General features: G+C 49.6%; 1 protein-coding gene across 4 annotated transcripts in view; it reads left to right on the top strand.

Moving 5' to 3' along the window:
* Window positions 1–15,000, top strand: part of nfic (nuclear factor I/C) — a 113,214-nt gene that overhangs the window by 81,429 nt on the left and 16,785 nt on the right. For 3 of the 4 annotated variants that reach the window (XM_062555547.1, XM_062555548.1, XM_062555546.1), the window contains 4 exons: window positions 3,368–3,478; window positions 5,800–5,984; window positions 10,176–10,335; window positions 13,662–13,744. In XM_062555547.1, coding sequence (XP_062411531.1) covers window positions 3,368–3,478; window positions 5,800–5,984; window positions 10,176–10,335; window positions 13,662–13,744 — 539 coding nt within the window. The remainder of the gene's footprint in view (window positions 1–3,367; window positions 3,479–5,799; window positions 5,985–10,175; window positions 10,336–13,661; window positions 13,745–15,000) is intronic. The other variant, XM_062555549.1, reaches the window with a different exon arrangement.

The raw sequence follows: 15,000 nt of genomic DNA, 5'->3' as shown, positions 1-15,000 counted from the left end.
CACTAAGTGCACGTGGGAGGGCTGGGATGCAGCCGAGCGCAGGAAGCTCTCTGAAAGCCCACAGCCAGTAGTAACTCCCCCCCCCCCCCCCCCCCCCCCCCCCCCCCACACACACATACACACACATACACACACACACACCCCACGCTTCCTCTATGCAGGCAGGCAGAGAACACGGTTAGTATGGATGGAACAGTCTGCATGGATATTTATGAGTGAGATTACCTCCTGACTTCATTCCCAGACACATTTCCAGCAAGGGATTGAGGCCTGGTTTACGAGCTCCCGCTCTCTCACTCTCTTTCTCTCTCTCTCTCTCTCCCTCCATCTCTCTCTCCCTCCATCTCTCTCTCTCTCCATCTCTCACTCTCCCTCTTTCTCTCGCTCTCTCTGGGTACAGTGAGATTATTTTTTTCCTGTGCGCATAAACTGGAAATGTCCAGCGCGGCTCCGGAGTGCTGCATTGCACCTCAGTGACCTGTGTGCCTCCTCTGAAGCCCAGCGGTGCTAACGACAGGGCAGATCCTGCTGCTTCCCCTTACATTACTCCTCCTGACATTTCCTCACCACTACTCCCTTGCACTCTCACACACACTCAAATATACACTCATACGTACAGTTACACACGCATGCACGCACGCACACACACACACACACATGCATGCATGCACGCACGTACACACACACTTACACATACACACAATCACTCACACACACACACACACACACACACACACACACACACACACATATACACACACACACTCACACATACACACAATCACACACACACACACACACACACACACACACACGGACACACACGCTCACACACTCACACACACACACACACACCCCTACAGTATCAACACATGCACATACCCACACAGTGCCCGCAGCAGTCTGGACTGACCCTCCTCGGCTCGGGGCTCTCCCTCTTCCTGTCTAGACGGCCCTAACGAGCTCCCGTTTAACGACCCCCTCGGCTGATTGGCTCCTGACGAGGGGGGTGGGATGAGACTCGGGAGTGGGAGTGGGGGGGGGGGGGTGTTTTTGTTTTTGTTTGTTTGTGGCTTCCCAGGTACAGTCTAGCTTTCAACCATAACACCCTTGAAGCCCAAGACCCAGTGCCTGGGGAGAGCCCGGCTCAATCCTCCCTCTGTAAGAGAGCCGCGAGGGGGACAAGGCCAGTGTTTTCTGAAGCGGCCGCGGCAGCCGCGGTATGGCGTGGCACGCCACTGATAATTGGATCAAGGGAGAGCCGAGAGAGCGCCGGTGTGTGTGTGTGTATGTGTGTGTGTGCGTGTGTGTGTGTGTGTGTCGGAAAAGCACTGTTACGTGTCAGGACTCAGATGAAAGGCTTCGCCTGAATGACTGGATTGTAGCGGCTGGAAAAGGGTTTGCCAATGTGTGTGTATGTGTGTGTGTATGTGAGAGAGAGGGTGTGTGTGTATGTGTGTGTGTGTGTGTGTGTGTTTATGCTCCGCGTCAGTCTCCCATTGATGCTTTGCTGCCGCCCCACTGCCCTCTGGCATTCCTGAAAATCAGCCATTTAGGAGCGGCGGTCACTTTCAAGGCAGAAAACTCTCCCTCTCTCCAACTGTCTCACGTTTTCTTCTCTCCCTTTCTTGGACTCTCTCCTCTCTCTTCTCTCCTTTACTCTCCCTCTCTCATCCACCCCTCCTCTCTCTCCTCCCTCACTATCTGTCTTTCACCCTCGTCTCTCCCTCCCACTTTCCTCTCCCTTCTCCTTGTCTCTTGTCGTGCCAAAGGTGTGTGTGTGTGTGTGGGGGTGCGTGTGTGTGGGGTGGGGGGGGTTGAGGCAGGTGAAGGTTTAATGGCCGACACAAACATTAAAATGCCACCCCTACTCTTGTTCCGTCTGGCTCTTGCACTTGTGTGTGACAGCACGTGGAATACTCAGGGGAGGCACAGTAAGCATGCACTGTGCGAGGTTAGCGCTTGGAATTGAATTTTTAAAAAGGGTGGATAGCATATGGTATTAACAGCTTGAAGCATTTTTAGCGTAGCTTCACATAAGAGGACAGGATAATAGTCTTCTCAGTCAGCACAATCTCAACGCATACGTTTTTTTTTATGGTGCGCCGGGTTCACTGTGCCGTGGATATATCAAAGTTTTTAAAGATTTCGCTTCAACTTTAATTTTTACTGGAAACGCAGAAAAAGCTGCCTGGTCTTGCTTTGCTTGATTACAGCCGAGTAATTTTTCATCCAGATGTGCGGTATGCAGTCGTTGCGCTGCACACATTTACAGTTTTTCTCCATCGCTTACACGACAGAACTGGGCCTGTTCTTTTAAACACCTCAAATGATGATGCCTTTTACCAAAAGACAGACCCATTCTCTAAAACTATTCCCTGTTCACCTGCTTTCACACAAAACTGTGTTTAGCTATTTGCAAACAACCTCAAACACTTCAACATATCCCTTTATACGTATACTGTATCACTGGCTTCACCTTGTGCTCATTTGGAAAACAATGACATTCAATATCATTAATTACAGTCATCATGGCCCAAACACAATTAATGCACAGTTCAAGTGGGTAATGACATTTTTGCAGGTTTTTGCAGGTGATTGTGAAGTTCTGCGTTTATGTGTCGAGTTTTGTGAAATTAATAACATAACATAATACACAATTTCATGAAATGTGTCCTGACAATCAAGAATAAACTGTATGGTATATGTATATGTATATGTATATGTATATGTATAATGTGTATGTATATGTATATACTGTAGCTGTATGGTAGTGGGGAGTAATGCAGGCTGCATTTTGCACTATGCCATCATGTGGTGAGTGAGTGTAATAGCTCAGTGCTCTCCCTCCCAACAAGCTCTCCTCTGAGCTCTAAGTGCCGGCCATGGTGTGTGTGTGTGGTGGTAGGGCACGAGCAACAAAACTGCTGTGTCTGTCTCTGTCGCTGTCTGTTTCTCTCTCTTTCTTTCTTTCTTTCTTTCTTTCTTTCTTTCTTTCTTTCTCTGTCCCTCTGAGTCATTTAGTTTCTCTCCTCATCTCTCTGTGTCTTTCTCCCACTTTCTCTCTCTCTCTCCCTCTCTCTCTCTTACATTCTCTCTCTGCAGTGGACCGATCGCTACTCTTTGTCCGGCGGTCTCTCTTTAAGACGGCCTTTTGTTTCTGGTCGGCTTTTGAATATTGTGACAACACGCTTAACTGATTGTCAGGAATTTGAGGCAGTGTCATTAAACCTTGAACTCTCTCCCTTTTCTTCTTTGTTACTTTCTTTCTTTCTGTCTGTCTTTGCTTCTGTCTATCCCTCTTTCATCCTTTGTCTTCATCAATCCCTCCCTCTCTCCCTCTTTTCTCTCTCTCCTCCTCTCTCAGGGATTTCCCCCACAGTGAAGAAGACAGAGATGGATAGTCCGTCTCCCCAGGAGAGCTCCCCTCGCCTCGGCTTCACCCAGCACCACCGGCCTGTCATCGCAGTGCACAGTGGTGAGCAGCAGAACACACACATGCATGCACACACACACGCACACACACACACACACACACGTACACACACACACACACAACACAGTATATTATCCCCACTGCACCAGTACAGCATGCCTCCTCCTACAGCCACAGTCATGCGCCTTGGCTTGCTATACACCACAACACCCATCCCTGCAGTCTATAACGGCGATAAGCTAGAAAAAAAATCAATACCACTATACATCAAGATACGTTCTTTTGCTACACATTTCTTAAATGCTGATAGCGCGTATCGATATGTTTACTCAGTAGTCCGTGCTCCAAAAAGAGATAAGGCCATGCTGAGACCTTAGCATTTTTACTGAGCAGAATGCCAGGGTCCTCATGGGTCCTCTTGTTGCCACTTGACAGTGAGATGAGAATAAAGTGACCGGAGCCTCTGTGCTCGGCATCTGACCCCACCTCTTCATGAAAGCAAACGTGTACTCAGAGCTTAACGCAGAGTACGTCAGGTTGAGGTGAATAAAGTTTGATAAATAAAGATTCATCTCATTTGGTAGTTTGAAAGTGTTTGCCCTTTGATATTTGTCTTTGTATATGCGTCACAGAATCACCTTATCACATTTTTGTCAAGTATTGGGATAAGATCCATGACTTGGCAGGTCCCACCTTCAGCTTTAATGCAAACTTTGTCTTAGCTGTTAGATAGGTTGATGCCAGCCTCTCCTTTAGAGAAGTTGGGTTTGTGACTGCCGCTCATAGAACTGGAGATGAGCAACACTGCAATAATCTCCACTACCAATCCAGTATAGACCATGAAACAGATTTGAACCATTTACTTTTTCACAAATCGCCAGTTAATTGCAACATTCATTGCACAATACAACTGGAATTTTGTCTGTGTGTAATACATTTTCACTGAATCACTCACTGTGATTCGAGTGCATTAGTCAAAGCGTGTTTCTAAATTCTGTGTATTTTTCTGGCATGCATGGAGACAAATAGATTTTAGTGAACTCTCCCAAGAGCAGCAGTCTGTCAGTGCGTGCAGCGTATAGTTGATAGCACCGCGAGCCTGCGGTGCTGTGGGGTTCCCCCTCTCTGACACGTTATGTAATCATTAGCGGCTGAGAGACAATATAATGAAAAGCAATCTGGGAGCTGGCAGCCTCCACCGTCTGCAGGATGACACGTGAACAATTAGAGAGGCTGTCGGAACCAACTGTCTGTGCACAGCCATATGCCAGCGACATGAACGCATTAGCTTGCTAACAGAGGACTGCCATTAGCAACTGCCACGCCGCTAATGTAATGCACCACAGTGATGTGGAGCTCCCAGGTGCCGTGGAGATGCTGGGGATGTTTTACAGCTGCTTCGCAAAACAAATAAAAAAGGGCAAACATTGTGACGGGTCTTGTGCTGTGTGTACGCGCTATTGTCAACCGCACACATGCAGAGATGATCATCATACTTACGCACATTGTTTATTCAAAAGGGGTGAAAGCACATCTAGGCCTAGTTGGGAAGCTTAAAGTCTAATTGAATACTTTCAAACAAACAAAAATTGTGTTGCACATTCAAACATCCTAAGCAATAATGTTCTGTTTGTACACCAACATTTTGGTTCTCATGGGGGTCTGGAGAGCACTGAGACGTTGGTCTGCAAACTCTCATTGCATGCCAAGACTGAAAGCACATGGAAGTGTATACGTGTGTGTTATCGTGAGGGCTCATAATTGATGTAAATGTTGTTTCCTCTTTGTATCAGATGAATAGTCAGTCAAATTGAGTATGAGTGCAACTGCAGTGTTCCCACAGCTCAGGAAATCCAGGAAAACGTTTGTAAAATTAAATTTCCCCTCTCCGACCTGGGAAAAGGTCTGAGAAATGATGTAGTATCCATTTAGTTTTGGAAAACGTCCGCAGAGTTATTCTCTTTCTCATTTTCCAAAAATGTAATGTCTCTGTCAAGTTTCGTCAATGTGCCGTTGTCAGGCCAACACATTTCTGGAAGGGCAAAAAATACAGTCGTCAAAGTCAAAGTGGTCAGGAAAAGGTTATGGAAAAAGTCTTGCCTGGATCTGCCTACCAGTTTCCCCCAGATCTCAGAATCGGGGGATTCCGAGTGTGTCTTTGGTCACACACCAGGCTAGAAGAAGTCGCAGAGGAAGTCATTTTATTATTTTTGCCTTAAAAGATTTTATTGCTGACAGCCCCAAGCGACTGTGAACCCTGCAGCCTTGCGCTCATGCTAAAGACAGGGCATGGACGGTATGTGTGCGACAGTGGGTCTGAGATGAAGCAGACGGTCTGTTCCCCCACCCCTTTCTCTCTCCAGGCATCAGCAGGAGTCCGCACCCCTCCTCGTCTTTGCACTTCCCCACCGGGCCGCTGCTGCCCCAGTCGGCCTCCTCCTACTTCCCCCACACGGCCATCCGCTACCCGCCACACCTGGGCTCACAGGACCCGCTCAAGGACCTCGTCTCCTTGGCCTGTGACCCATCCAACCAACAGCCCAGCCCGGTAAGCATCGCCGCCATCGCCTCCAGTTACTACCACCACTACCACCACTACCACTACTACTACTATACTAGTGCTCCCACTGCTCCTCGTTCTCCTCTTCAACCTCCTTCTTCTTCTTCTCCTCCTCCTCCTCCTCCTCCTCCTCCTCCTCTTCTTTTTCTTCTTCTTATTCTTCTGCCTCCCGACTCAGCGAGGGGGTGCCCCTCTTGTGTCTTTTACCGTAAGTGTGAGCCGAGTCAAGCATCGGTTACTATGATGATGTTGATGATGATGGTTCTGAGGGTTCGAATGACACTGATGGCGTGACCAGAGAAACGGGTTTCTGAGCCAGCCATAACTCACACACTCAGCCACAGGTAATGGAGGGTGTGAAAGGGAGAGACAGACAGATAGAGAGAGAGAGGGAGAGAGAGAGAGAGAGAGAGAGAGAAAGAAAGAGAGAGGGATCATTTCAGGGCCCACACAGGATGATTAAATTGAGCTCGGAGATGACGTGCCAAGCGAGGTTCGGGCCAACCCACCCCTCGATGTGGAGCGGACCGCAGTGGAACAGCAGTGCCACAGGCGGCATACTGACCGGGTGAGATACTGCGAGACGGCCTCCTGGAAAAACCCCCGCCGACCGGAGCTCCCATAGTGATGAGGACATGTGTCAACCCCTGGCGTATTTTTAGCCTGAAAGCATGGTTATGGCCCATGCCAGCGCACAAACCGTGTCCTCTGCGTCATATGGAAGTGGTGTGTGAGTGTGTGTGTGTGTGTGTGTGTGTGTGTGTGTGTGTGTGTGTGTGTGTGTGTGTGTGTGTGTGTGTGTGTGTATGTCTCTGTGTGTGTGTGTGTGTGTGTGTGTGTGTGTCTGTCTGTCTGTGTCTTTGGGTGTGTGTGTATGTGTGTGTGTGTGTGTGTGTGTGTGTGTGTATATGTATGCATGTGTTTGTCTGTGTGTATTGCGTATGTGTGTGTGTGTGTGTGTGTGTGTGTGTATATGTATGTATGTGTTTGCGTGTGTGTGTGTGTGTGTGTGTGTTCTGACCCCTCGTTGGAGACGGACCACCGTTGATGTGGGGGGGAGTGTGTGATGCGGTCATCTCTGCCTGCTTTCTCTCGCTCTCTCTCCATCTGAACCCTCTCATGCGTTCCATCCTGAGCTCTTAGTAGACCTCTGTAACCTGAGAGCAAGTCGGCCGCCCGCAGTCGTGTAGGAACATGCCAGCCTGCCAGCTCAGGTTTCCCCCAACACACTCATACACACGCTCACACACACGCACACACACACGCACACACACACACACACACATGCATACACTCACTGACGCATTCACATAATGTGTTTGCACACAATGAAACAGCGCATACACTTTCTCTTACTCACTCACTCGCACTTTCTCCGGCGCACACATTTGTGTCCGACGCGTCGTCCGAGCACACACATAGTCATGGTCAGTTATCCCTCTGGACCCTTCTCTAGAACTCCCAGTCATCCGTTATGAGTCATGTCAGTGGCGTAGATCCCAGTAAAGCCAGCAGCTCAGCTCGGGAGTCGCCTCGGCAACCAGCAGCTGTCTCGATCCCTCCCGCCGTCCCCAGAGCCTCTTTTACCAGCGTCTGCTGCCACTGGTGGTCATGAGGGCGGACAGTGTAGCGCACTCGGAAATTCAAATGGCGAGGAAGTGAACGCGCACTTGAACATTTCAGATGCTTGAAAAGATTTAACCATTTCTGGGGGGGTTTTGGGGTTTTTTCTTACTTTTCACCTCTCTGTAGAAAATACATGTGTCTGCTGCTATCAGACCGGACTTGTTTTGTCTGCTGTTACTTGTTGTAGTCATGCTAGTGGATGTTTTCTGAGTGACATAAACAACGTTTCTGTAAGATATTCAATACCACTCACCTTCCCTCTGACCACCCAACTTAACTGTGTGTGTAGTTCATGCATATAGCCTGGATAACTCTGTTCCCATAGACTGGCATAGACATGGGAAAATGTCCCGAGTCTTACTAACAAGCTCATTTTCAGTCTGCATTACATCGCATTGCATTTAGTCATGTAGCTGACACTTTTTATCCAAAGCGACTTACAAAGTCTAGCCAACACTGTTGTGGGTTTAATTCTCCAGGACCTTTTATGTGGACAATTCCATTGTTGTCGTGTGCTATGTAATGCTATTTTGTGCTATTGTTAAACTCCAGAGCACAGAGTCGTCTCCAGGCCATAAAATATTAAACAGAGTTGTCAAAGTCTCCAGGACATACAATTAGAATAACCTCCCCAGACACATTTGAGCCGAGTTTCTGTCGCAGGCCGTCGGATCCCGACACCTCTGAGAGCTGTTGCTGTTGCTGCAGGTGAACCTCCCCCCTGCCTAGCCACGCGCACTCTGCTAAACAGAGCCAGTGACTCAGCACAGTCGGCTATTTTTCAAAGAGGGGTGGGGGTCGGGGGGGTGTTAGAGGTGGGGGCTGACAGGATGGAGAGTGGGGGTGAGAGTGGTCGTGGGCTGGGTGGGGTGGGGTGGGATGGAGTGGTGGTGGTGGGGGCTGTGCGGTGAGATTAATGGAGGCGGGAGCAGGAAGAGGAGATCCCCATATCTGGCTCGTAACAGTGCTGAGACAGGCACTGCGATGGGGAGAGTAGCAGCCAGCAGACAGAGAGAGGGAACAGAAGGAGGGGAGAGAGGGAGAGAGAGAAAGGGAGAGAGAGAGAGAAAGAAAGAGAGAGTCACCTTTCCTACACACACACACTTTCACACAGACACACTCACATGCACCCTCACCCACACATAATTAAAGTCTCAACAAAAGTACATACGCACACACACCCACACACACACACACCCCCACATACCTGCTCCTAAACACACACACACACACACACATGCCCACATACAGTATATCTACACACTCACACACACACACACAGGCACCCACGTGGGGAGCGGTGCGGTGCGGCGCGAGTCAGGCAGGCAGGCAGGCAGTGTTCTGCAGAGTCATTGAAATTCCCCCTGTGCTGCAGTGCGACGGCAGGCTGGCCCCTCACAAAGGACAAGCGCGCGGGGGGGGGGCGGGCGCACTGGGCTCAGGGGCCACAATGCAGCTGACTCACTCACTCACTCACTCACTCACTCCCTCCCCGGCCCATTGTCCCGCGGGGGCGGCCAGCGGAGTGTGGAGCCCCGAGCCCCGTGCCCGCAAAAACGCCATCCCCATGCCACACCACGCCATACCATACCACACCACACCACACCACACCACACCACACCATATCCCACCAGGCCACAGAGGCATGGCAAGAATGCCGGAAGTTCCCACCAGTTGAGAGGGGGTGGAAGAAAGGAAGAGAGAGAGAGAGAATGAAATAGGGTGACTAAGAGAGAGAGTTGCAACAGACATCAGAAAGACATCAGAAAAGAAGAGAGAGAAAAGAAATTGACTTTGCCAAATATCCATGACATTTTAACATGTTCAATTTATATTTATGTGATGCTTATAATCCCCAGCAAACTGCAGTCTAATAAAGTCCACAGTGACTCTGTGGTTTCTTTTCTGTGGAGCTGGAACATTACTAATATGTCATCAATATATAACAACAATGAATGTAAAATATATTCTATCAATAATCCTGAATGTGTGATGGACTACCATCGGATAATCTCCTAACAATGCTTATGGTGAAGGTTTGTGTAATGGATGCCCTTTCTCCCTGTGATTTGACCTTGTGACCTTTCAGTGCCGTGCTAGTGGCTGTCCCTTGCCCTAGCAGTTTACAGTTTAGCTGAGCAGCAAGGGTAGACAGAACATAAAGCCATCTTTCTCCAACTCTCTCTCCGTCTCTGTCTCTCTCTCTCTCTCTCTCTCTCTCTCTCTCTCTCTGTCTATGTCTCAGTCAGATGTTAACAGACAGGGCAGACATTTGCGAGTAAGTGAGAGGTCAGGCCACGTTGGGCAGCAGAGGCGGGTAGGGTGGGCCAGGGCCAGGAGCAGGTGGCAGTGCAGGCCAGGGCAGAGCAGGGCAGAGCAGACAGGGCTAGTGTGGGCATATACAGTGACGCGGTGACGGTGGTGAAGGGGGCAAACATGCGGTATGCGGTGTGCTGCTCTTCTAGCTTCCTGAAGCTCACCCCCTCCCTCCTCCTCCTCCTCCTCCTCCCTCCTCCTTTCCCCCCTTCCTTGCTCTGTTCCCCTCATTTCCAGCTGAACGGCAGTGGCCAAGGGAAGGTGCCCAGTCACTACATCTCGTCCCAGATGCTGGCGCCCCCACCGCCCCCCGGCATGCCCCGCCTGACGTTGCCCCCCGACTCCAAATCCGGCACCACCACCGCAGAGGGAGGAGCCAGTTCTCCCACGTCACCCAGTAAGTGGGGCACGCGCCCGCCGCGGCCACCTCCTCCTCCTCCTCCTCCTCCTCTTCATCATCCTCCTCCTCCTACTCCTCCAGCCCCTCAGTACGACATTTAGGCCTTGAACCCCTCCCCCCTTCCAAACAGCAGTTTACTTTTACCCACAATGCACCTCAGAAATCCCAACAAAAACAAACAAATCCCAACAAATCATGACAACAGACTGGACGTGAAACGGTGATTTATGGTTGGCTCAAACTCAGTGTGTGCTCTGGTCACTGGTGCCTGATGCTGCCCAAATGAACCCGGCTGCTTGGCTGGTGCTGTACAGTGGTTTGCCGAGTTTAGGGGTTTAGCATTTATAGTATACAAAGGCAGGGGAGGACCGATCCTTTTATAAGATGAGTGCGTTTCTACATGAATCAATTGGGCTGTGTGTGTGTGTGTGTGTGTGTCTGTGTGTGTGTATGCATAGGCCTATACTGTACAGTATGTGCGCGAGTTTGTGCGTTTGTTTGTGTTGGTGTGTGCGTGTGTCGTGTGCGTGTGTGTGTGTGTATCTGTGCGTGTTTGATGGAGTCTATGGGTGGGTATGTGGCTTGGCATGGCCATCACTGCTTGATCACTCCTAAATTGGCTGTCTATTATCTTTCGCTTTCACACAAGCACACACACACACGCACACACGCATCTTCTGGGGAAGGTTCCAGATTGACTCTCCAGCTGTTTGATGTTCGCTGAAAGGAGTTGGCCTGATGATTCAGTGCCTCAAGGGCAGCAACGGAGACGACTGTGGAAGTGGCTTCGCTGGCGGTGGTATCGTCTCCGTCTCCGCCGCCGCCGAGAACGCGCTCTGCGCCCGTCCATACCGGAACGACGACGCCTGCGTCCGTGCTTGGCATTTCACACCGTCTCCGAGTCCCTCCGCCATTAATCACGATAATTTAATTAAGAAACGCCAAGGACAGCTCAATATGTTCGCCGACAGCTTGAGAAGCTGTAAAAATAACAATAAATCCTCGCCCGCGATGCAGTCCCCTGTCACGTCGCGTTCCCGTCATTAATTTGTTCCCGTCATCGTCCGGGATTGAACGCGCCGTGCATTACCGGCAGATTTCCAAGCAGGACCGCAGAGAGGTCTTTTGTTGTGGCGTGCACTTGTTGTTGCACTATGCAAATAGGGTCCGGATCCCGACCAGGGGCAGTACCACCCCAGTAGTCATTTGCATCTGTTTGCTTGCATCTTAAGTGGGATCTTCATCTTTGAACTCAGAAGTCTATAAAAAAAACAACAAAAAAAAGCGTTGTCATCTCATCACGGTTTTAGTGAGCATGTTAAGATATTAAATGCATGGGTTGGTGGGAAACTGACGTCGCTGACAGAATCATTGCAGTGGTTTCCTTCAAAGATGCTGTCTGCCATATGCGAAGCAGCATCGTTTTTATCACCATGCAGTAAACAACTAAGGGAAGCACATGTTTTGCATTAAAGAGTAGGACCAGTTATCCCATTCAAAGGCCATCTGATGTGGTTCCAAGTTGGAAGTAACTTCAGGTACAGCACATTGATAGTATTAACTCTAGTAATAACACTGCAACTGCTTCTCTTCTACAATTACTATTACTCTTATTGATACTAATGACCACTATTAATACACATGAATCAGTAACGAGCACTATTTATTCATGCTTTTCCCAGAGGTTCTTAAGATTGGGCTTAAGGTTAGGAATCCTCTTGAATTAGTGATTTATAGCAGGACTACAGGAATGCATGAGTACAGGAATACAACAATTCAATTATGATCATATTAATTCAAATTGCCTTGGGCTGCTTTGAAGTAGGTGTGACCTCTTATGTTGTCAAGGGCGTTGTCGATATAAACAAAGGTTGTGGATGAGTGTATCGCACATCATCTCTCCTGCTGGCCTCCCCCTCTGGAGCCTCTCCAAGGCCACGAGCTGCCTGCCTGAGTCATTCTCCAGTGCCAGGCCTCGGGAGACGCTGTAACAAACCCGTGAATGAGCTGCGAACGAGCCTGTGAAGTGCGTCCACTCTCACAGCGGGCCCGTCCGCTCAGTCAAGTGGAAGATGAATGATAAATTCAGGGATCTTCCCCCCACCACCACCACCACCACCACCACCACCTCCTCATCTAACCCTCCTCCCCTTCTCTCCTCCCCTCTCCTCCCTATGCGACAGTGTTCAGGGAAACAAAAACATCTGCCCTCGTAATTACCAGACAGGCAGGCACACACCCACACACACACACACACACACACTCGCACTCTGCCAGCTAATTCCATTTACAGCGGGATTGAGATGCGTGTTCGTTAATGAGCCCTCCCCTGTTTACGTAACGAGGCGCTCCGTCAGTAGAACCTCCTCCTGCGTCCCCGGCGTCGGCGCGCCTCGTCTCCCCTCGTGTGTGTGTTTGCGGCGAGAGCCTAACTCTGCCAGACAGCGCCACTCCCCTCTGGAAGCGCTGGAAGCAGCTGGTTGAGGAAGGAAAGAGCAAACAGTAAACAGCAGACAGCAGACAGCAGACAGCGACAGCGACTGTGACTTTGTGCTAGCTGGCACATCCCATCACAGCACCCCTCTTAACTACCCCTGAGTCAAAACAAAATAAGTTCTTTTTCCGACCACACACACACACTCACACACCGAGCTATTCGTCTCAGTCGAAATGTCGCTGCAAATGTCTTTATTTGACTTAATGGCGCTCTGGCAGAGAGTGATCATTTGTGGTAGTGTGTGTGAATAGTTTGTAAATAAAAGAGGAGGGTTGGGGGGGGGGGGGGGTTGATGAATGGAGACACAGTCGTCCAGGTGATTTGAGGCCACTTACCCAGCCCGTGTGGGTCGTTCTGAGTGGAGCAAAGCGACGCAGTACTCTCTCGCGCGTGCTTGACACTTGGAGAGGAAAATGACACACTCACACACACTCATCTGGGTCGATGTCAGCCTCCCGCTGCTCGCACAGTGGCCGACAGCACACAGGAAGTGATGTCGAGAGGGAAGTGGGCCACTCTGCCCTCGCTGCAGTGTAATTATGTCATTAAAGGTCCTTAAGTGTAGTGTAACATGGGCCGTAACAAAGATGGATGGAGCTCCGATGCTGTGTAATTATATAGGGTGATGGCTATAGCTGCAGCGCATCACAGCCTATGCTATATATAGGGTTGCAGAAATTGCATGGAGTTAGGTGACCTTACATTTGTCACTTGAACAATAAAACAAAAAGTTTTTTTTTTCTTTCTCGCTCACACTCTTTCTTATTTTTCCTCCTCTTTCTCTTGCTTTTCTCTCTCTCTCTCTCTATCCCCCCCTGTCTCTCAGCATACTCTGCTCCAGGGACGCCACCTGCCAACCGCTCCTTCGTAGGCATCGGACCTCGGGACCCTGGTCTCTATCAGGCACAGGTACTACACGCACGCACACACACACACACACACACACATACACATACACACACACACACACACACACACACACACACACACACACACACACACACACACTCTTTTCTCACGAAAGTAGTAGGTCACTGCTAATCATATCTGTGTAGAATAGATACTTGTCTCTCTCTCTTCACATTCTCTCTCTCACATTGTCTATCACCCTTTCTCCCACCCTCACTTAGGTACCTTACACACACACACACACACACACACACACACACACACACACATACACTGAGCACGCACACCCACACACATACTACTTACAGTATGTACCTTACGCACACACCTACAGACACGCACGCATGCACACACACACACACACACACACACACACACACACACACACGTACACCTTAAGTACCTTACACACATACACACTCACACACACACACACACACACACACACACAAACCCTTTCCTCCCCTGCATATATATTCCACTCTCTCTCTCTCTCTCTCTCTCTCTCTCTCTCTCCTGTCTTGGTGAACCTGCCGACTCACTCACTCCGACTGACACGCTGCTGAGTCTGCAGAAGGCAGTCTTTGAAATGAGAGGCATGAGAGGTTTTATGTGGTGCGCTCGGCTCCACCTCTCCCTCCGGGCAGCCTGTCTCTCCCTGCCTGCCCTTCTCCCTCCGTCTGCCTGGACATGCACTGTTATTGTTTTCACTCCTGCCCATGTAATCTGGGCATGGTGGACGAGGCCAGCGCGGAGAGAGAGAGAGAGAGAGAGACAGAGAGAGAGAGCTCTCCTCTGTCATCCGCTGGCTCTCTCCCCAGTCGTTCCCACACTCTGTCACCTCTCTCTCTCTCTCTCTCTCTCTCTCTCTCTCTCTCTCTCTCTCTGTCTTTTGTCCTTCTCTCTGTCAGTCTCTCTGTCTCTCGCTCTGTCTATGTATCTCTTACTCCCTCTCTCTCTCTCTCTGTCTCTCCAATGAATGTTGTATGCATCACACTTTCTTCAATTATAGATCCGGGGCAAGTTGAAACCCCCACGTCTGCGATGTAACGTGCACAACAGTGCGCTTCCAATTAAAACAGGGCTAACCAGTATTCAAAGATAGGCTGAGATCATTGGACCCCTCAGGGATATCTATAACAGCTCTAACAAACACGACATGGGTGTTGCAACGCCAACCAAGCTGACTAATAGCTTAATATGCATTATAAAATGATGCATGAAAATAAATAGCGGTCGTATGCTTTGCACAGTAG

The sequence above is a fragment of the Sardina pilchardus genome, chromosome 15 (assembly GCF_963854185.1).
Source record: "Sardina pilchardus chromosome 15, fSarPil1.1, whole genome shotgun sequence".
In the NCBI taxonomy this organism is placed as follows: Eukaryota; Metazoa; Chordata; class Actinopteri; order Clupeiformes; family Clupeidae; genus Sardina; species Sardina pilchardus.
Note: the sequence above shows the minus strand (reverse complement) of the source record. Positions and strands in the feature narration are given on the sequence as shown.